Raw genomic sequence first — 23940 nt, 5'->3', positions numbered from 1 at the left:
TGCTCTTTTCAAAGCAATTATAACAAATGGATGCAAGCATCAGAATGAATGAATATGCAACGTTAAAGCAAGGGGATATACACTCACCGGCCACTATGTTAGGTACACCTTACTAGTACTGGGGTTGGATCCCCTTTTGCCTTTAGAACTGCCTTAATCATTTGTGGCATAGATTTAACAAGGTACTGGAAATATTCCTCAGAGATTTTGGTCCATATTGACATGATAGCATCACGCAGATGCTGCAGATTTGTTGGCTGCACATCAATGATGCGAATCTCCCGTTCCACCACATCTCAAAGGTGCTCTATTGGATTGAGTTCTGGTGAATGTGGAGGCCATTTGAGTACAGAGAACTCCTTGTCATGTTCAAGAAACCAGTTTGAGAGGATTCACGCTTTATGACATGGTGCATTATTCTGCTGGAAGTAGCCATCAGCAGATGAGTACACTTGTGGCAATAAAGGGATGGACATGGTCAGCAAGAATATTCAGGTAGGCTGTGGCGTTGATACGATGCTCAGTTGTTACTAATGGGCCCAAAGTGTGCCAAGAAAAGATCACCCACACCATAACACCACCACCAATCTGATCCGTTGATACAAGGCAGGATGGATCCATGCTTTCATGTTGTTGACACCAAATTCTGACCCTGCCATCCGAATGTCACAGCAGAAGTTGAGACTCATCAGGCAACGTTTTTCCAATCTTCTATTTTCCAATTTTGGTGAGCCTGTGCAAATTCTAGCCTCAGTTTCCTGTTCTTGGCTGACAGGAGTGGCACCCGGTGTGGTCTTCTGCTGCTGTAGCCCATCTGCCTCAAGGTTTGACATGTTGTGCGTTCAGAGATGATCTTCTTCATACCTTGGTTGTAACGATTGGTTATTTGAGTTACTGTTGCCTTTCTATCAGCTTGAACCAGTCTGGCCATTCTCCTTTGACCTCTAGCATCAACAAGACAGGTTGTGCGTGGAAATCCCAGTAGATCAGCAGTTTCTGAAATACTCAGACCAGCCCGCCTGGAATCAACAACCATGCCACGTTCAAAGTCACTTAAATCACCTTTCTTCCTCATTCTGATCCTCGGTTTGAACTGCAGCAGATCGTCTTGACCATGTCCACATGCCTAAATGCATTGAGTTGCTGCCATGTGTTTGGCAGATTAGAAATTTGTGTTAATGAGCAGTTGGACGGCTGTACCTAATAAAGTGGCCGGTGAGTGTATGTACATTTTTATGCATTAACTGCCTTTTCTTATGCCCAGTGTGTGAACAGTCTGAAACAAAGATTGTCTCTGAAAGCCAGTAGGCTGATTTTTATGTGAAAGTATGTCAAGGAGCATTTTTGCTGGTAATATTTAAAGGATATGACATCTATGTGTGCTCCTAAGAGTCACTCTTTCTCTCAGCTGATATATATTGACCTTGGTGATATATTGGTTAAAAACTACATTAAAGTGACTTTAATGCACAAAAACCCTTCTTCTGGAGGAAAAAAAAGGAACATTTGATATTAGTCAACATTTTTGCAGATGAACTTATTGCATATGCATTAAGCTGGACATACACTGTGATTTTAAGCCAAATACTGACTTGTGATGCAGGTTCACAGAGGGTACAATGGTGCAAAACCTAAAATATATACTCCAGAAAACATGGAAACAATTAAAAGTATGTGATATTCTGTTCATATATTTGTGAGATACAGATCTGACTAGGAAAAAATATATCATTTGTTATGGTTTTTAAATTAACAAGCTTCACACTCCTTCACATTGGATGTCATAAATACACTGCTGGTTTGCCAACCACTATTAAACCAGATAGAAGAAGAAGCAGGTGGTATGTGTTGTCAAGCCACTGCTGAGCAATCGGACCTTATAGTGTAAGCAGCACATGAATTGTGAGCTTTGGCTTTACATCGCATACGATCTTCCTGTACATTTTGAGATGATACCATGTTGAAGTTGCGTAGTGTATGCCAGGCTTTATAGAAGTTTTACTTTCAGATGCAATATTTATGTCAGGACAATATTTAAATGAATCATGCAACAAAATTCATAAGGGTTTGCAGTAATCCATTTCCTTGTATTTGCAATATCACTCAACACCTCAACAAAAGCAAGTTACAATCCATTTTCTAGATTACACACACCTGATTGTCATTGCATTTATTTGTGTGAATCCCTGTGCTAATTTGTGCAGCTCTTGGTAGATTGTATTGGTCATAGTAGAATTGAGCTGTTTTATATGAGTTTGTAGTATTGTATATTTTGCCCTCAGGTCTTAAGTAGGCATGGGCCGGTATAAGATTCTGACGATATGATAAACAAAAACAAAAACTTTTTTCCCTTTTAAACACAAAATATTTTATTTTAAGAAACATTTAAAATATTTTGGAGCAGTAAACATATCAGGCTAAATAATTCAAATCAATCATTGACTTCTGCTGTCTTTATTTGTTTCAAAAACAGAGATTTCGTTATCATTGAAAACGCCATCATTGCAAATCTTTTCTGCTGGAGATACTGTTGTCCTAAAATTTTTTTTAAAAGTTAATAAAAAATTTTACACATACCTTGGGAACAGTATAGCATAAAGTTTTGACGGTTTTAAAACCTTAACTTTTCCAAACCGCGGTATATCTTGAAAACGGTTATCATCCCATGCCTAGTCTTAAGCCATCTAATGCTTTGTGTAAAGCCCCACTCGGACTACACACTTCATATTGTTGGTCACTGTGTCAGATTATGTGATTTGTCTAGATAAAAGTGTGATAAATTGTGGGTACCAAATATGCCAGACTACACACTGCTTCATGATCAATCATTGTTTAAAGTCTATAACATGCATTCTGTTATCAGGAAGCTGCATACATTACAAATGCCCATGCAATTGTCTATTGAGTGTTTCCCAAAGAAGCATTTTCCTCCATATCTATATAAATATAGTAGATAAGTCGATTGATTCTGTGCCAGCAAGAGGCACTTTTGGTTTCCTAGCAATAGTTGTAATCAAAATAGCCACAAATGCTAATGTTACTTAAATTAAAGAGACTACAAACTTTAAGTAGACCGCCAGTTACCTTCAAAGATATGTTTCCTGCACTGCATTTTGTATGAGAGCATAATGAATGATTTGAGATGAGAGATTCTGTGCTCCTATTGGGCAACATCACCATGTCCAATTCATTGTGGACAACTGGAAAAAAAATGTAACATGCTAGATGTTCTGTGTTGTTGTTGTAAACAGTCACACATGTGGCTTTGTTGTCTTTATACAACAAATATATAATACACATAATACACACACATAATGTACAAAAGAAGTGTACATAATACACAAGAAGAAACAATTGAATTGACACCCTATGGCAAGCAAATTGTGCCAAAATCTTGGACAAAATGCACGGTACAATGCTAAGGACTTTTTCTACTGGCCAGATTGGGCCAGTGGTTCAGATTTTTACTTGCCCTGCCAAAATTTTCTCTGGTCCCATCATAAAAAGAAGTTAATAGCTATTTCTCAGCCACATATTTCGTATGTGTCAAAATCCAAACATAATTGAAATACACTTTTATTCTTTTTATTCAGCTTAACTTTTCTGTAAACACAACTAAAAAGTTAAAAAATTTAAATTGTGATGTAACTAAATTAGAAATTTGATATATTATAAGCGAAAATGTGCAGTTTAATTTTGACACCCACAGTCATCGTCACCAAACATATATCAGACTTTCTCATACATAGTTGTCAAATGACTCATTTCGGTTGTCAATTTTTGTAAAACTATTGAATTAATCAATCTATTAAAAATAACGTTGTATAGAATTCTGCTTATAGACTTAAATTATAGAGTAACTGATGAAGCGAGACTGCAGTCAGATCAATGTTGATCTTTCTTTCGAGGTGTCGGTGCTGAAATGAGCAAAACAACAGACCTAATACAAAATATTATACGATTAAAACATGGAAAAAAGATCAGATGGTAATTTCTGTCAATTTTCCTAACGGACAAACGTCATCAACGCATTATTCAGTTTGAACAAAAGAACAATTCAAAAGACCTGACCCAAAATAATCATTTGTTCACAATGACTAAATTCTTATTTTTAACTGATGTAAGCATCACTGCTATAAGCAACTGTACTATTTCAGCATGCTTTCACTTTCATATTCGACATAAAACACACATTTTCTGGTAGGAATGACATCCTGCCCTACTCATCATTCTCTCTTCATATAGTCATATATATGGCTATTACACAACTATAATACACTGTAATATAGCCTGGTTCGTTAGTTTGTTGGATTGTATTGCTTTCTCACTACAATCGATCCACTTCAAAGTTTGTTTCAATCAAGCTGAGACCACCTCATTCAGGCAATCTCGGACCAATTTGGCGCAGATCAAAGCGTGATTGTGGGATTCACAATGCCAAACGAAGTGTGCTAATTGGGCAAACGAGACAGCTTCGGATACAAACGTCTAGGTGTGAAATCACCCTAACACTGTATTTGCACGCTATTGACTAACAGTCCCAGCCAAATAAAACTTTCTGACAAGGCAGCACTGGCCATCCTGTCTACTGTCCCGAGCGTCTTGCACGCTGGCCCTGGGCCATCGGGCAGTCTTTATTGTCAAGCCCTAATCGAGCTTAAAAGACAATATTCACTTTGACTCTAGAACTAGATCAGTCCAACGTCATTAACGCATTATTCAGTTTGAACCAAAGATCAATTCAAAAGACCTGACCCAAAATAATCATTTGTTCACAATGACTGAATTCTTATTTTTAACTGATGTAAGCATCAATGTCGTAAGCTAGAAGTTAGATTTATATTGTTGTCGGTTTGCTCTGTCATTGTCCTTCCCACTATCTATCCAAACAAGCAGCTACAAGAACACCAAGGTGCTTTGTGTAAAGAGCCCTGCTGAACAGCTGTACAGCTCTATTCCATTGTATTTCTCTTCCTTTAAAGGTGTTGATTGATTTATCGGTGGGTGAGCCATGACTGCTGACTCTAAAATTGTACAAGCACACACTAACCCTAGTTGAAATGTCTGGATGATTGAAGAAAAAAGACATTACAGTGAGAACAAAAAAAACCAATAAAATATGACACACTGAACTTTTGGGAGGTGCTAAATTCTACAAAATGTGACATGCATGGAGTATTTATTATGGTGTAGCATTTTATTAACCCATTGGGGTAAACTGAATTATTACAGAATCAAATGTGCCATTGAATACTGTTGATCTAGGCATAGTTGAATAATAAGACTTCAATACGATACATACAATATATACCATATCAAGAACAAGAAACAAAACAACTGTATTTTTGTCATTTGTCTCGTTTTGCACTCATTTTGCATAAAACAGGTTGAAACTGGGAGCTTGAAAAGCTCTATTCCTGATGATCACAAGATCTGGATCCCACGTGCTGCCTATTACAATGCTTGCTTTCATGCACTCGTTGACCATGCAGCCTTGTGATCCAGACAGCTAATTTAAGGCAGACCATTAGTAACTTAAATTCGCATATTCAGAGAGAATTCTCTTTTTACAAAAGACTTCTGTCTTCAACCACACGTTGTCATATGGACAATCACTCAACATTCATATTACTTTATGACCAGAAACACATTTCAAGAGTGACAATACTAGATTTAGAAATATTACTGAATTGCCATAAAGGCATCCTGCATGTTTAACATTCACTATTTGTATATAAGTAGTAGTAGTAGTAATAATAATAGTAGTAGTAGTAGTAGTAGTAGTAGTAGTAGTAGTAGTAGTATATTATAGTAACACTTTATTTTGATGGCCCAATTGAGTATTAGTAGACTGTCTGTTAATATCTGTTGATACTGCTCCTTCATATAACACAGACATATAACTGACTATAAGAAACTTTGCAAATACATGTCAACTTTCACTAACCCTAATCCCAACCCTAACCCCAACCTTACAGTCTACTTATAATCTAATGAGAATTAGTTGGCATGTAGATGCAATGTAACTTAAATTTAACAAACGGACCATCAAAATAAAGTGTGACCTATATTATTATTTTATTTAAGTATTTAGATTTATTTGGGTTCATTTCAGTTTATTATAGACTTTGGTTCTTGTTTGCATTGTTTTTCTTCTAAGATTTACGTACCCAAAAGATTCATAATTTTTATAATTCTTTCCCTGTGATTTCTTCTTCCATGCAGCTGTTTAATATTGTGCACAGATAACTAATGTGTGTTAAAATACATAATTAACATCTAGTCATTCATTTCAGAGCTGTACATCCTGCACAGAATTACTGAAAAAGCGGTTTCTACCACCTGCATTTCTCAGGAGTTAAATAGGTTGTTGAATTTATTTAACTTTGTTTAAAACAGGAATAAGCCAGTAAAGGTGAACAGACAACTAAATGTATCTGTTGTGTGTTATGGCCTGTCATGACACTTCTTACGATATTGTGTTGCTGGTTGCATTTACATTCAATTATACAATCTTTGACTTGAATGCTCTAGTGGGCGAACAAAAATCGGGAATAGAAAACAGAGCAAAGACCAATGTCGATGTCAGATGTAGGGCTGAGTCGAAAAGGTTGATTTTGCAATCCTCCGTCCTTCCCCCGTTGCAGCAGCAACCCGCTAGCGATAAGACACACTTAGGCCCTGTTTACACTAACACGTTTTAGTTTTAAGATGGCATTTCAGAATGAAAACAATCCACGTACACGCTGACATTTCATCTAGCATTTCTGAAAAGATCTCCGTCCACACTGTACCCCTGAAAACGCACATCACACGCGCACACACTCTGTCATGCTCTCTAGCATATGCGCACATTTGAGCTCCAGACAATTAGTGGGTGCTTTGAGCACAAAACTTCAGAGAGCAGTGCACGCCGGACAGTTTATCGAGCATGTACCGTTGGATCGCTTCTCACTACAGTTGTTAAATGTGATATTTAATTAATCTTGTCTCTATCTAACGACTCTTTGGTCTTTTGAATCTATCAGGTAACGTGTAACAGCATCAGTACACTGCTTCAATCTTTCACTTTCACAATTGTACCTGTACAATACCTCAGATACTGTTGGTTGGTTCCTGCTGGTTGTGCACCTTTTTTACCAACAAAAGTTTGTCGATGCCATTATAACCACACAGATCACTCTGCCTATTCATGCCAGAGTCCCGCAGAAAAAGTAATTGATGGGTGGTGATTTGTGTGTAACTATACTTTATTAATTTATGATTTGGTTATGAGTAAAACAAACACTATGGTGGTCAGGTAGTTGAGACTATAGGCTACAAATAATTCATTCGCTACTAATTAATTAATTATTCATAAATAATTAATTCACCGTCGCCTACAACAATGATGCGGTGTTTCAATTAGACATCCTACGATGCCAAATTGGTTGACATTGCCCAACCCTAGTCAGATGTTGATTCAATATTGACTTCTTGTCGTTTTGAACTGTTCATTAAAAGAATGAGAATCAAAATTGTTTTGTGAATCAGCCAAATGGGTTAGTTTGTACTTCTTTAAGATTTAATTTTGCCTTCATTACATTGCCTTCACAGTGAAGGGACAGGAAGTGAAGTCAGAAAGAGAGGAATAGGTGTGATCTGGAAAGATCCGCAAGTAAGGACACGAATTCGAGATACCCATAGTGCAGTTGATATTGGCTCTCGGTTTTGACTTCTTACTATTATTTTAGGCACTTTGTTAATTTATTTGATCAAAGCCAGTAAAGACTTACAATATCAAGATATGGTGCTGATTGTAGACATAACTTAATTAAAAATAGATTTAAATACATTAAAATGTAATAAATGAAACTAAATTGGGTAGGCAAAATTGTCTGTAGTGTATGAGTGTGAATGAGTGTGCATGGATGTTTCCCAGAGATGGGTTGTGGCTGGAAGGGCATCCGCTGCATAAAACATGTGCTGGATAAGTTGGCGGTTTATTCCACTGTGGTGACCCCGGAAGAAAATAAATGAATGAATAAATGAAACTAAGAGTACTATACAGTTATATACTTTTCTGCCTGGTTATACCTAAAATTAGCCATAGGTCAGCAGTCATTAGATGTCATGTTGTTGTATTGTTTATATGAACTAGATGAGATCGAGATTAGGGTTTGAACGGGCCTCTGAAGCTTTATCTGTGGAGATTCAATGTTTACTTGATTTGGTGTTGCCAAACCCCTCAACATTCATTTGAAGATAAAGCTGATTCTCAGGGTTAAATCATGGCCTTGTAGCTTACAATTAGAGAGCAACTATGGGACGGTTTGCTGGTAGCCAAGAGCATTTCGACTTAATTGCATGAGTGGAGTAATGAAGTGTCTCTCTCACACTCTCACACACATTCAGACACATTGTACAGATGCACAGGCCAGCTGTTAAAATTCTGCCCTTTGCCAAAACTTGCCTCCATCCTCTTGAAATGAATTGACTATTCCTCTGGAGCCAAAAAGAGAGCACAGGCTCATCTAAATCCAAACGGCACTTAATATTATGGAAGTGTTAAATTCTGCTGCCTAGCTTCCTTGTAGAAAACAAACCATTAGAAAGGACAAAGTGAGATTGAAAACAGATGTACACATGCTCAGTGCTCTCTGTGGTAATAGATGGGATCTCCACACAATATTTCCAGCACAATGTGGTTGTTGGCTGCAAGAATGAATTTAATTTGGTCGCAGAAAAGGCCCTTTTGTTTACTAAAAAAGCCGAAATCAGTGCTATAGTTGGAATATATAGCATTTCAACAACTTTGACTGGTTCTATAGAACTTATGACACTAAGCTTAACTCTGGGTTAATGTTTTTTTAAGCCTGTGTGCTAATACTTAGCTTATGCAGCCTGGCTAATTCATACTGCACTAATCAGCAGCAACAAACACTTCGGACATCATATGTTGTTGGATCAGAATGTCACCCTTGTTGGTCACAGGTGCTGTTATTTATAGCTCATTTTTGCATATATTAATATGTTGAGCTTGTAGAATGTTTACAAAATGATGTTCAGTGATTTGTGCATGGTGATTGTTGCCAGTGCAATTGAATTGTCATTTAAAACCCCTTTGCAATGTAAAACAGTGTAAAAGCCCCTCATAACTATTGAGTGGCTTTGGTAACAAAATGTGATTTTTCAGGTTATTTTTTAGTGTTGATACCCTGCCATGTTTGTATACACAACCACATTCTATGATTGAATTAATTGAGATAAACTCAGTAAATTAAACATCTATACTATATGTGGTACAAGAAAGTCAAGGAAAAAGAGGTAAGAATCATAGCTAACGTGTCATTAGTGTTGCCAGATCTTACTAGAAAAAAACAAACAAAATACTGAGACACATCCACTCAATATATAAACAAACATAGAAACAAACATATAAAGCATATAAGTATTTCTAACAAAATGACTGGTGCATTGAGACAGGAGGAGTGTGTCCTACAGGTGGTTTGCCAAGCCCACTCATCTGCATGGAGCACTCTCACGCATCCTACCGTTATGTGATGCATAGTATGTATTTACTAAATAGATAGGTCTTTAATCTAGTTTTGAACTGAGAGGGTGTATCTGAGCCTCGGAGATTATCAGGAAGGCTATTTCAAAGTTTAGGAGCCATACATGAGAATGCTCGACCTCCTTTAGTAGATATATACCTGTTCTGGGTACTAGGGTTGTCACGATACCTTTAATTCATCTGACGATACTATACCACCTGATGTATCACAATACCAAGTAGTATTGCCATACTGTAATTCATAACTCAAATTATAAAGAAATTTGTCAGAAATACTTTATTTTACATGTGATAATAGGTAATTCATAATTCCCTTATTATTGAAAAAAGTATTATTTGCACGTCACTTCACCCAAAATGTATTTATTCTTTTTGTTTGTTTTGTAGATAACTGACCAACAAAAATACATTAAAATAAAGATACAAATTATAACAAATTAAATTTGTTACAAAACGAACATTTTTCCAGCAAAATTGGGTTATATGAAGTGGTCAAAAATAGTTTCTTTTGGGTTTCTCATCTAATGTTTTTTTTTTAAGTCTTATCAGGTAACAATCCAAAGTAATTAAAAATTTCACTTTGTGAGTCGTTCTTTTTAAGAGATTGTCGCTGTTGTTCTAGCTACTAAATCATATTGAGATAAACAGAAATTAACCAATTCAAATGTGCATTTGAAACGTCAGAAGCATCAGAAAACTATGCAATATTATCTTGACTTGGTAAGAACTTTAGCAGCTGCATTTTGCACTAACTGAAGTTTATTAGAAGACCCTGGGCAACCAGCGAACAGAGCATTACAGTAATCCAGCCTAGAAGTCATAAAAGCTTGAACTAGCTTTTCTGCATCTAAGATAGATATCATGCTTTATAACTTAGCGATATTTCTTAGATGAAAGAATGCTTTTTTGTGACATGAGATATTTAGAATTATTGTTATCATTTTATTAGATCTCTATTAAATACAAAGGTTGCTTTAGACATACAATTTAACTGTATCTTGTCTGCTGTCAACATACATTATATGTATAGGTATACTTTCACCATCTAGATTCTGTATGTTTGGTCAAATTTTACTGTTCAATATGCATCAAATGATTAATTATATGCATAAATATACAAGACTTTAAGAGCAGAACGAGTCAATGTGGCAACTTGGAAACTGGGGAATCAAAATAAACTTCCAGTTTTCCAGTCGGATTTATGACTTTGCACACTGTTCATGACCAGCTCATAATAATAAAGATACCAATAGCCTGTAAAGCCAGCATAAATGCAGGAATTTCAAAGAATTGATGCTACTGAACAAACTCATACTTCTTGTATTTATCTAAAATCTTGCATTTCACATCTTCTCCAGCTTGTGGACTAATCAAGCTTACACTTAAACTTGGCATTGTGCACTATTAAATGGAGAGTTCAGTCAAAAAATGAAAATCCTGGCTTCATCACACACCTTGACTTGTTTCAAACCAGTTTGAAGTTGTTGTTGCTGTTGTTTTCTGATAAACACAAAAGAGATTATAATGAAGAATGTTGGAAATCATCTGTAACCATTGACTTTTATTTGTTTTTCCTCCTATGGATGTCAATGGTTACAGCTTTCCAACATTCTTCGATATATCTTTTTTGTGTTCAACAGAAGAAAGAAACTCAAGTTGGTTTTGAACTAGACAAGGGTGAGTAAATGATGACAAATTTTTCATTTCTTTTTTATAATTTTCACTCAGTACAGTAAGAAAACCTTTAAAACAAGGTACTAACCAAGAAATATGAACATAAACTCCAGAATCTATATCACCTTCAAACAAATTCTTAATTTTCTCTCATATTCTCCTCCGCAGATATTTTCTATCGTGATCTTTGGATGTATTGCTAATGAGGGCTATGTGAACCGTCCAGATGAGGTGGAGGAGTTTTGCATCTTTAACCGCAACCAGAACGCCTGTAACTATGCTGTGGGAATGGGAGCTCTGGACTTTCTCTGCTGTGCTGCTTTTATGGCACTGGACATCTACTTTCCTCAGATTAGCAGCGTCAAAGACCGCAAGAAGGCCGTGTTAGCTGACGTTGGTGTTTCAGGTAAACTGCAAATACAATACAAGTATTTCCAGTCACAATTTTCTATTACTAATATAATGCATTTACTGCAAAGGTATTAACTCAAACATTTAATTTGATTCTCATGGACGCTTATAGATTATTTTAGCTGAGTCTAAAAGGTCTATTGGCATTCCTATGATATATATATGGTATATTGTTTTTAAGGTGGTTTGGCTCAAAAGCCCCTTCAGAGTGTAGCTCTGAACTTCCAATAATGCAGCATTGATGTATGCTATTCTGCCCTCTGTTGGTTAAATGTAACAACTGCTAGACTTGCTGCAGTTCTTTGCTGGATTTGTGGTGCAATGGCACCATCTAACAGTTTTAAGTGAGATCGTCTCTATTTTTCATACAATATGCTGTTGTGCTATTTAGGGTTTGCATATAGATCGTTTTTTGTGTTGTTTTATTGATCTGAATGTATGTTTTTTTTTTTTCTTTTAGCCTTCTGGTCATTCGTGTGGTTTGTGGGCTTCTGTTTTCTGGCTAATCAGTGGCAAGTGGCTAACCCAGAAGATAACCCTCTCAAAGAGGGAGGAGACGCTGCCAGAGCGGCCATCACCTTCGCCTTCTTCTCCATATTTACTTGGGTCTGTACTGGCTTATTTCGACCTCTCTGGTTTTTCATTCAATTTAAAATGCTAAATCTAGTTTATTTAATCATATTTGATTCACATTTTGATTTTGTTACATAAATTAAATCTGGGCTTTAATTTGCTTTAGATTAGCAATCCACCAGTGTTATTTTTATTTCTTGTATATGATTATACAATTACTTATTTCTTATTTACAATTTTAGTACTTATATATGATTTTTTTTTATTTTATTATAGTTTTTTGTGTCGTTAACTTCATTATATATTTCAGTTTGCAGATTTAATTGAACTTTATTATAAATAAAATGATTAATCTTTTTATTATGCCGAAAAAAATCATTAGGAAATTATTTACCAATCATGTTCCATAAACATCCTACCCTAAATATATCAAAACATGATTCCTTTTAGATGATGCCCAGCAGGCACACAACGTCATAAGATGTTAATATTAGGTTAGATTTAGGTCATGACGACAGGCGACCAAAATGTCTAGCCATTGTCTAAGGACAACGTAATTTTGACATCCAATAACGACATTGATATTTGGTTGATTTTTAGGTTGTGTTGGAAAGTGACCAAAATCCAACGTCAAGCCAACATCTTAAACCATTGTCATAGTAACATCAAATACTGACATTTATTCGTCAGGTATGGCAAACAAAATGGCAACATCTGATAGACGTCATAGTGGTAACATTCACACAACGTCAAGCTGTAACATCATTAGAAGATGATATTTGGTTGATTTAGGTTAGATATTGGACATTGACGTCAGCCCGACGTTGAGTTCTGATGCCCGATTTTCATTTCCAACCAAAATGCAACGTCCCCATGACGTTAGGGTACAATGTCAATCTGACGTCATGTTGATGTCCTGTGCCTGCTGGTGTGTACTGGCTTTGGAACTTTTCTGATCTCATTCAAGCTAAATAATCTTCTTTAGCCAGAATTTAAACAGAATTTGATATATTGTTGTTAACATTCTATTATTACCAGGTTAGAATACACAATATAAATCAGATAACAGTATGATCCCTTTCACATAAAATGTTGTGGTTATTGCTTATTTTATGTGCATTAGGGCTGTGCAATTAATCCAATCGCAGTCGCAATTTGAAACATTGCTTTTAGCTAATCGCAAGAGGCTGCGATATGAAATATATATATTATTTAACTTCCTCCACCCAGAGCAAATGTGTGACTGCCATCTGTGTGTGACAGTCTTACTAGCCAATTGAGTGAAAATACTTTTATTCTGCCCAATCAGAATTGCACAATCGAACTATGCAGAACGTCCACAATAAAAAAACAAACGAACAGGAAAGCACAAACGAGTGGGATAATGGCGTCTGCTGCTTCAGAAGCATTATTAGATGAATTATTATCAAAGAAAAACAGTGCATCGGTAATATGGGAATATCTTGCTTTCAATGTCACAGAAACCAAACAAAAACAGGTCATTAGTAAGAGCTGTCGCAGAATTGTCGCCAAAACACAAGGAAATACAACAACCAGCACCTAAAAAAGCGGAGCGTCTTGCTAAAAAGTCAACTAAAAGTATTGCCAGTAACACTTAATCTATTAGCAAGCAAAGTACAATTTCATAGTTGTTCGCTGATATAAGTTGATATCTTTTCAGTTCCACTCGCTGCATTTTAGCAGTAAGAAGATACAATACAGATTATTGAGCTGAAGCTTGACTTGAAAAAAAAATCACAATTAGATATTTTCCCCAAATCGCACAGCCCTAATGTACACGACAGAACACTATGAGCACTATTTCAGTCCTCCAATGTGACCAAAAAGAGAACAGTTGCTCCTTCAGCTTTCAAAAAAACATATTGTCAGATATGCCATTAAAAGTGCCAGTAAAAGACTGGTTAAAAACAAAAGATAATCTAAAATATTTTACACAAGCGTTATGTTCTGAGTTTAGGAATCACATTATTTTACATTCATCTGGCAATATTGTGTTTTTTAAACCTGGCTTGACGGTCTGCTCATACTTTTTAGTGAAGATTTTCAGCATATTTTCTCTTTCAGCTACACTTTTGCTCAATGAATGCATGGCTTTCTTCTCAGTGAATGACCTGCGAACATCAGCCTCTAAACGTGACCTGTGCATCTGATCCACATGGCTACTCTCACTAATCTTCTGTCTGTTCTTTACTGTCTGGCTTTTCATCCCAATAATTGAGTTATTTACAGCAGTAACCCTTGCTTTCTTTCTAACATCTAATTCCCCAAAGCACTTCTCTTACAGAAACCACAGAGCTGCTTCCATAAGATTAACCCAGTGTTGTTGAAATGTTTTTTTGGATTGTTCTTCCTGTTGATCGCTGGCTATGGCCGATCTGTTTTTCTCTAGGGTGTTCTTTCACTGTTGGGTCTGGAGCGCCTAAAGAAAGTCTCATTTGAAGAGGAATACAACAAACTCTTCACCCCACAAACGCCACCTCCATTCGTCTAACATTTATCATACGTATACATTTGTTTACTGTGCTATAGACATCAACTACAAAGCATTCTCAAAAAGTGATGGATACAAGTGAAGATGTGGGTTTTTTTTGTGTCACAGAGACAAATCAAGCTGTAAACCCCTTGATATTAACAGAGGAGAGTTTAATGAGTTATGACAACAATATCTACAGCAAAATCCACAGTTGATTTTCATCTTTCAGATTTATTACTTTCAGTGGTATCTTGTTATTATATGTTGGTGTCGTTTACATTACATCTTGGCGTTAAAGCTTGAAAGTTTATTTTTAAAGGTTTTTTAAATAAATTAATGCTTTTCTTGAATAAGGAGGATGGAATTGATTAAGTTTCACATTATAAAAGATTTTTCTTTCAAATAAATGTTGTTCATTTGAGCTTTGTATGTTAACGTATCCTAGTTTTTCACACAAAGTGTTTTCAACAGTGGTAATAAATATATCATCAGCACCAAATCAGCATATTATAATGTTTTCTGAACAATTGTGAGATACTGAGAAGAACTGCTGAAATTAATTTTTCCATCACAGTAATAGATTTAATTTATTTCAAAATGTATTCAAACCATGTAAACATTGTAAATCAAATGCATTTTTGTATGTCATCAATTAAAATGCAGCACTGCATTCTAATATCTACACATTTTAGATTCCCCAAAAGTTTGAATGATAATTTATGTTCAATATCAAGGCTTTCTTCACAAACGGATAGTCTGGGCCAAGTTTTAAAAAAAATTAAACTGGATCAGATTGATCCAGATTTAGAAATCCTGAAGATTTAGAAATCCTGTAGTATTAACGGATCTATCTTAATTTCATTATATTTTTTAAAGGAACAGTAGGTTGGATCACTGTGATCCAAAAACCAAATTTCAGGATAACCATATCCTGTTTACCAGAGCCTTAAATGGAACCAACAGTAGCTATGTTTCCATCCAAAACTGCGAATTAACTTTAAGCACAAAACTGTATTATCGCATAAAAGATGTGCAACTAAAGCAGCGTTTTCATCCAACGAATCAAAACGAAAAATTTCTCACTTCCTAATTAACCAAAATCAACAGTAAAAATGGAATTTTCTGCGATAAGAAAAGCTGCGTGAATATTTTCTTCATTTATTAAATGACTTGCGCCTCAGAAGACAATCCTGACATGCAATGAACATGTGGTGGCATTTGAAGGCATGAGACGCGGAGCACAGACCCTCTTGATTCTGGAGGTAATTAATAATATAACAACACTAATACTGAAAAGGTTCAGGTGTTTTAGAATTACCAAAACAACATTTCAGATATTTTACAATGTGCTCAGCCTTCTGGTTTATCGACAGCACATATTTTTATCATCACATGATCTTATAACAAAATCACGACTTTTTTTAATGCGCATACTGGAATTTGTTCAGTAAAAGTGTTTCCATAGTAGTTAATGCGCATCTTTTCTTATCGAATAAAAAGTTTATCCTACTCCGTTATGCGCATATGTTTTTTATGTGCATTTTCAAAACTTATGCGCATCTTGCCGTTTCATCAACCGTTTTTTATGCGCATATTGAAAATGCACAAAAGTAGGTGGATGGAAACAGAGCTAGTGTAGCCTACTGGCTTAGCAAAGAACAACAAGTAGGCAAAACACTAGTGGCCACGAACATTTGACATTTTTTAATTTGTTCTAATACAATACTGCTTTGGTATTGTTTTGTTGTTGTTTAACATCTCATTTGATGTGACATGCTTCATATAGGCTTCAAATATAAAGGAGTTTATATATCATCAGTAACCATTAAGTTTGTGGTCATTCACTTAAAAAATAAAACTTTTATTTTATTTGGTTAAAAAAAATCACAACTGAATCCACCCTTCTGATGGGATCAGGATCCCAATCTGAATTCAAAGTTTTGAAAAACCCAAAGGCCAGGTTTGATTTAAATCAAATGTAAGATTGGATTACATGGTCTGATCTTAATTCAAAATCCCTCTGTTACTTTTGAAAAACCCATTTGCAAGATTTGATCCAATCCAAGATCCAAAATCCCAGTGGATTTCTTTTGAAAAACTGGGCCCTGCTTGTTTTTTTTTTAAATTGCTGTTCATTTTTATCTTACTAGGGGGGGCCACTTGCACATGCAATGTTCAGCTGAGCTCTACAGCAGTGTTTCCCAACCCTGTTCCTAAAGGCACACCAACCATACACATTTTCCTAATCAAACACACTTAAATCAACTCATCAGAACATTAGAAGAGACTCCAAAACCTAAAATGAATTGGTCGGATTATGGAGAGGGGTCTGAATGCAGACCTGGTGCAATGCAATCTGAGCTGCATCTAATGCTTTTTAATGCGCTCACATAACCCTACCTCTCACAGTGACGTCACTAGCTCCATTAAGTGCATCACTATATATTATTTGCACAGCAGTTTGAACACTACAGTAAAATTAGGCATCACTATTTTGTGAGGTATGTGAGGACAAGACACTGAATATGTATGCTTCATATTTTTACTGCATTTGCTCTTTGCAATTCTAATTTATTCACAGCATTATGCAAATAAATAAATACAACCTTATTTACAACAAACATAAACTTTTTTTGGGCAGAGTTGTGCACAATTATAAACTATTACAGTACATATTGGAACTGAACCTACAACATACATACTGTAGGTCTATAAATCATTTATGAAATTGTTCAATTTAGAAGACATTTTCAAGAAAAAAAGATTAAATTATTAAATTGCTTGACAGGTTTTGACAACTAGTTCAGCATTTTTGTATGAAATGACTCAAGTAATGAAATGAGGACTCTTAGTTTTATATGGAATGACTATTCAGCATTCACAAGTTAATTTTGACTGACATGACATAAGCAAATGATAATGTTATAAAACAGCAGAGAGTTGTATGAAAGCAATGGATGCATGTCCAAAAGCACTTGCAATCTGTTGCAAGGAATGAGAAACTGCAACAATGATGTGCACAAATGACTAAGTGAAGTTTAATATTAAACTAATTTCGAGAGGAGCATGCGCTTATGATTGACCCAGCTGGCCCACATTAGCTAATCACGATCCTCAAAACAAAGGATCCTAAGTTTCTATATATGTCCTCATTTCCTTTCTACAACTACTTGAAGAAACCCCCATTTTCTCTTCTCTCTGTGTCTGCGTGGGTTTCGCCTGGGTTCCCCGGTTTCCTCCCACCATCCAAATGGGCTCTATATTATAGACAAAATAAACCTAAGTCTCTTTTCCTAGTTGTCTTGCTCTTGGGAAGTTCACCTTAGCCTCAGCTGCGGGGGAGTTCTGAGATCGGCCTGAGCTCAATCTCCCCTCGCCCCGCAAAAGGGAGGGAGCCCTGGACTCGAGGATCCCTTAAGCTCAGGGCGCTCTTCCGGAAGAGCATGCCAAGCAAGCTTTTTATAAATCATGAGCTAAGTGTGAACTCTTGAATTGTTTTGAGAAATGCATTAACGTTTGTGCAAATGTAATAGATTTAATTATATTAAATAATGCAATATATTTTTTATTGAACTTATTAGAATAAAAACATAATTCCTTTTTTAAAACAATGGAAATCAATGGTGAATACACTAGTAAAGCTGCACCTGACTCTGTCAATGTCTTCTATCCAACAGTGACAGGGTTTTTTTTTTTTTTATCTGATTCATTTACAACATTTATTTGAAACATTATTTTTAGTTTTCTTTTTTGTAGCTCAACAATAAAAGAAACTACCACAGAAAAACTACACGTCTTTTAAGATGGGATGGCCAAATAAAAGCTTACCAAGGGTCAACTTTGGCCTGCGAGCCCTAGTTTGGGCATCTCTGCTCTACAGCCTACTTCCAGCTCATTCGTCTCCATTACTGTAATGGCGTTTCAGAAATGTATGTTAATATGTTTACAGTTGACGTGCTCTTAAAATTTAAGATGCATATTTTTCCTGTGTGACACGTCATACTGAATATTTCATTGATTAAACGGTCTGAAGTTTGACTCTATTTCTGGTTTGTTTTGGATTGGCATCTTCTGGACTTTTCTCACCAAAGCATTTTCTAAATTCTTGCCTCTGTTAAACTGACTAACCATTTCGATTTTTGATCTTAATCTAACTAATGTTGCTTTTCTCTCTCTTTTTTTCTCCCCCCACTCCCTGTCTCTCTTTTCATCCTTCTCATTAACTCCTTTTGATTAAACCTCACTCTGCCTCCTTTTTCATTCACTCCTCACCATCAAACCTGAAAAATCTTGCAATTTCCTCTGGTAAACCTCTTCTCCCCACATCCTCACTTTCCTAAAGGCTGGTCAAGCTTTCTTTGGATTCCAGAGGTACAAGTTAGGTTCGAGCTCATCTCTCTTCTCTCAGGACTATACTGATCCCAGCCAGGATCCCGCAGCAGCACCCTCTGAAGGAACGGAGTACACCGGGTACAACGCAGACGTGGAGGCTAACTATGACGGCTCTGGTGGATACCAGAACCAAGATTACTAAGGTTGAGTATTAGGATACACACAACAGCCTTAACCAGCTAGGCTGATCGGGTTACATGGGGAAAAGAATTTTTGTCTAAAAAAGGACTTATTTTGGGGCATTTGGGGGTGGAATATGGGGACCAAAGCAAACTGATGGGAATTCAGGGGTTTGTTTGGTGCTATACTAACCCCTTTTGGAGTTAATAATGGGTCTGGAGGTATTTCTGTTCTTCTGGTGACAGTGTATGATTAATGTCTCTCAATATGATATGATATTTTGCCGTGACACAAGATCTCTACACAAGATTTTGTGCCACCAGGAATTTTTGCCTTCAGTTTCTGGGTTATTTTGGGCTTGGGGATGATTTAGGTGATTGGTCTATCCTGAGTAAACACTTCCAAGTGTCTGTTAGAGAAAACAGGACCGGTTTAGAACACATTATCAAGACTTGTGAAAAAAGAAAGCTGTATGTTTATTTTTACGATAGGTAAAGGCACTAACTAGTGACCAAACCTAATATTTTCAAAGACCACAGTGTCTTTCTGTTGGTAAAAACTTGTAGGTCATTCAGTAAATTGTTCCATGAACTCTTAACCTGCCACAAGATAATCTATATGTAGTTCTGTGCTGCCATTTTACCAACAAAACCATGTCCAGGAGAAAATAACTGCATTGTTGGCACAGAGCGTAGCAAAAAACAATGTAAGATCTTACAGAGAGTGAAAGTAAAAGTGAATATACTGGAAGGGAGTTTGAAATTGTCGAAGAAATTACGTTTTTTAGTAGCATGCCAGTGGTTGCATTATTTTAAGGTTTCTTTACAGAACGGCAACATTCCATATGTACAGTGGCCTCAAACACTAAAGTCGCACTTGAATAGACATGTCTGTCCTTGTTCAAAATATAAAACCTTGAATTGAATTGAGAGCTAAATCCACTGACAAAGAGAAAACTTTTACCCTCGCACAACATTCTGATCTGCACAGATTGTACTAAAATATTACTTCTTCGTTGTTTCACATAAACAGTTACTATAGATAGACAACACTTTATTTCTTGTGATTAAAGAAACCTCTAATTGATCTGAAAAATTATTTTATAATTTCACTAAAAATCACATTTGGGACAGTTAGCATTCCCACTGCCATTTTTAAGAGCAAATCAAAGGAGATGAAGTGAAAGAAACTGGCTTTTATATCATACATTTTGTGACAGAACTTACTAAACACCCAAACAATGCTCAGATGAATGCACTTATTGTATGTGTGTACTTGTAATAGTGAAAAACTTATAGCAGGGTTCCCAGACACTCAAAGTCGAGGATTTTTCGCATTTTTTTTTTTATTATTGAAATAATGGAATATCAGGGACTTATGTTTGTCACTTAAAATTGTAGCTTCCATTTATCAAAATATAGTTAATATCTGTATCATATCATGTTTTTATTGTATTGTTGCTCAAATTTTGTCTGGTTTTAGTTACACTGTTTTTTAGTTACAAAAAGGCTACATTTATAGGTTTGTTTGCAATCTATTTCCTCAAATGGTTTGAGTTACCTTAAATTATTGGGTTTTACAGTGTAACAAACATATTAAGTTCAGTTAGTATGGTATGAGTTCAGATAATAGAATGAATTAAGTCCAAACATCTATATAGCTACTCAAATGGTTTGGTATTGCTTCTAACATTAAACTTAAGTTTACATTAAGTTTGAGTTCTGCTTAATATAATCAGTTACCAGTTTACCATAACTCTTTTTCATTAAGTCAAAGTAACTTTTTTATTTGCAACTTAAAACTAAAATTTCATTTAGTGATTTTTACTGTTCACAGTGATAGGCCATGGAAGTTCAGCTTTTTAATCAGTGAATGTAAAGGAATTTGACGTTTGACTAAGAGTGGGAACCCTGCTATAAAATGAGTAAAGCAGTCAAAACAGTGGCAGAGATTTCTCCATTTCTAGTGCCTGTTTTGAACTTCAATAGGCAAGATCACAGCTATAAAATGTTTATTTTGACAAAGGTTTGGGGCCACTGTGCATGTTATTTTCAGCATGGTAGACGTTTACATTTTTATAACAGTGATTTAGACATAATAACCTTTAATGATGGTATGTCTTTTAATCGCGAATGTAAACATATGTGGTGCAACACAGGATTACTGACCTTGAAAAATGTTTTTGAAGTATGGCCAGACTAGTGCTAAGTAAAAGCAATTAAATTTACCAGAAAATAACGAATGCAAATCCCAGCAGGCACAGGACATCAATGTGACGACAGATTCACATTGTACCAAAACGTCATAGGACGTTGCATTTTGCTTGAAAATGAAAATCGGGTTGACGTCAGAACCCAATGTCAGGCCGACATCAGTGTCCAACGTCAGACAGACGTTGCATTTTGGTTACTTTCCAACGCAACCTAAAATCAACCAAATATCAACATCTAATGATTTTACATCTTGACGTTGTTTGGACGTTCTCACTCCGATGTCTATCAGACATTGGATTTTGGTTGCCATATACTGATGAATAGATGTCATTATTTGACGTCAATATGATGTTGGCTCAACTCTGGGTTTTGGTCACTTTCCAACACAACCTAAAATCATCCACATGTTGTTATTGGATGTCAAAATAACATTGTCCTTAGAGACTCGCAACCTAAATCTAACGTAATATTAATGTCTTATGATGTGTGTCTGCTGGGATGTTATCAAAAAGTCCATATCTCAGTTATATAGGAAAAGCAAACAAATTAACTTCATTTGAATGGTATTGTGTCAAATCTTTAGGGCAGATGATCATGATTAATCATTATAATAGTGTTTAACTTGTGAAAAAAATCTTCATTATTTATGTAACAAGTCTTTTGTAGCACCCTTAATATAGTTTTATCAGGCCATCTTTTGCTATAATTTTATTTTTTGATCATAGTTAATAATCCTTGCACTGGAACAGCAGGGTTATATGTTACAGATAAATACATTTTTATTTTAAATGAAGTTTTGGAAAACAAAATAAGTTCTTAATTATGTACCTGAATATATATATATATAAAACCAGCATATTTTTATTTAATGACAAAGATGTAATATAATACATAAATATCTTTATAAATTTATTACCTAAACAACTGTCGAAAATAATCATATTAATTGTGTACTTTGCATTTGACGGTGTCGTAGAATAATGTTTATCCTTTCTCTGTTTAGGAAGTGACATTGTTTTCTGAATCAGGAAACTTTTTTTTGTTTATTTATTTCTTGTTGAAACTTCTAAAAAAAGGAAAGCTACAATACAATCAGCATATTATGTAGGTGATGTATCAGATGTGTTATTATATAATGTATATGTGCAGTTATGGAGATACTGGGATTCAAAATAGTGTAAATTCTCTTGATGTGGTGAGTGTCCATTAACTGAATCACTAGGTTAATATGGCTGTGTATTTTGTCCTGTCTTGTATGTTGCTTGTCTGATATAGATGACAATAAAAGACATTGACTGATGGACATACTGGAGTTGATTCAAATTGTTGTTCATAGCTGGGTTTGTTAATGTTATGTTGTAATTTTATGAATTTGCAAACTAGATGGAAGGAAAATGGAAATTAAATGGAACTAAAGTAATCAAATATACATTTGTATTTATATATAATTTTGTATTTGTGAAAAATGTTAGGAAATACATTCTCCAATGAAAGCAATTACTCTTACATATGCAAAACAATAATATTAATAATTGTATTTGGTAAAAATGTCACTTAGATCATTAAAAAAACTCTGATGTATTCATTTTTGACTTTTTAAATGTTATTTTACAGTTTTTCTCATTTGCTTTGGTGCTTTTCTCACAACACTATTTACATTTGCACAACAGTTAATGCATTTCTCAAAAGAATTAGTACAAACTGCAAAAACTATTTGATAAACTGCAAAAGCACGTCACTTGCTCAAAATGGATAGCTCAGTCCTCAAAAGCAAGTATTCATGCCAATGAAAGTATCAGTGTCATCAAGATGAAAAGTCCTGATAGTCAAATGGTTTGGCATGTTTTCATTAAAACAATTTACTCTGTACATGTTTTCCAAAGAAGGTTAGACATCACTGTATTGGTGAGGTATCTGAGTACAAGACACTGAATATGTATGTTTCACATTTCTACTGCATTTGCTCTTTGTAATTCTAATTTATTCACAGCATTGTGCAAACGAATAAACACCCTTATTCACAACACACATAAACTTCCTTTGGATAGAGCTGTGCACAACTGTAAACAATATTGCAGTACATATTGGAACTGAACCTACAACATACTGTTAATCATTCATCAAATTGTTCAATTTAGAAGACATTTTCAGGGGAAAAAAAAAAGATTTTAAATTGTTTTATAAAATTCGCTTGACAGATTTTGACAACTAGTTCAGCATTTTTGTATGTAATGAAATGAGGACTGTTCGTTTTATATGGTAATGGCTATTCAGCATTCACAAGTTAAGTTAATTTTGACTGACATGACATAAGCAACTGATAATGTTAAAAAACAGCAGAGAGTTGTATGAAAGCAATTGATGCATGTCCAAATGCATTCACAATTTTTTGGATGGAATGAGAAACTGCTACAATGATGTGCACAAATGAATAACTGTTTTGAGAACTGTTGTGCAAATGTAAATAGTGTTGTGAAAAATGCACCAAAGCGACTGAGAAAAACTGTAAT

At 35.3% G+C, this 23940-nt stretch overlaps 1 protein-coding gene across 2 annotated transcripts in view; it reads left to right on the top strand.

The window, feature by feature from the left end:
• The window catches only part of syngr1a (synaptogyrin 1a), a 31087-nt gene extending 8354 nt beyond the window's left edge, over window positions 1-22733 (top strand). Inside the window, exons 2-4 of one of the 2 annotated variants that reach the window (XM_056453347.1) lie at window positions 11396-11633; window positions 12099-12244; window positions 19048-22733. In XM_056453347.1, coding sequence (XP_056309322.1) covers window positions 11396-11633; window positions 12099-12244; window positions 19048-19239 — 576 coding nt within the window. In that variant the 3' untranslated portion in view covers window positions 19240-22733. Of the gene's footprint in view, window positions 1-11395; window positions 11634-12098; window positions 12245-14621; window positions 15282-19047 lie in introns of those variants that run through there. The other variant, XM_056453348.1, reaches the window with a different exon arrangement.
• The last annotated feature ends 1207 nt before the right edge of the window (window positions 22734-23940 follow it).

Source organism: Danio aesculapii, chromosome 3 (genome assembly GCF_903798145.1).
Source record: "Danio aesculapii chromosome 3, fDanAes4.1, whole genome shotgun sequence".
In the NCBI taxonomy this organism is placed as follows: Eukaryota; Metazoa; Chordata; class Actinopteri; order Cypriniformes; family Danionidae; genus Danio; species Danio aesculapii.
This window is presented reverse-complemented; position numbering and strand designations above follow the sequence as displayed.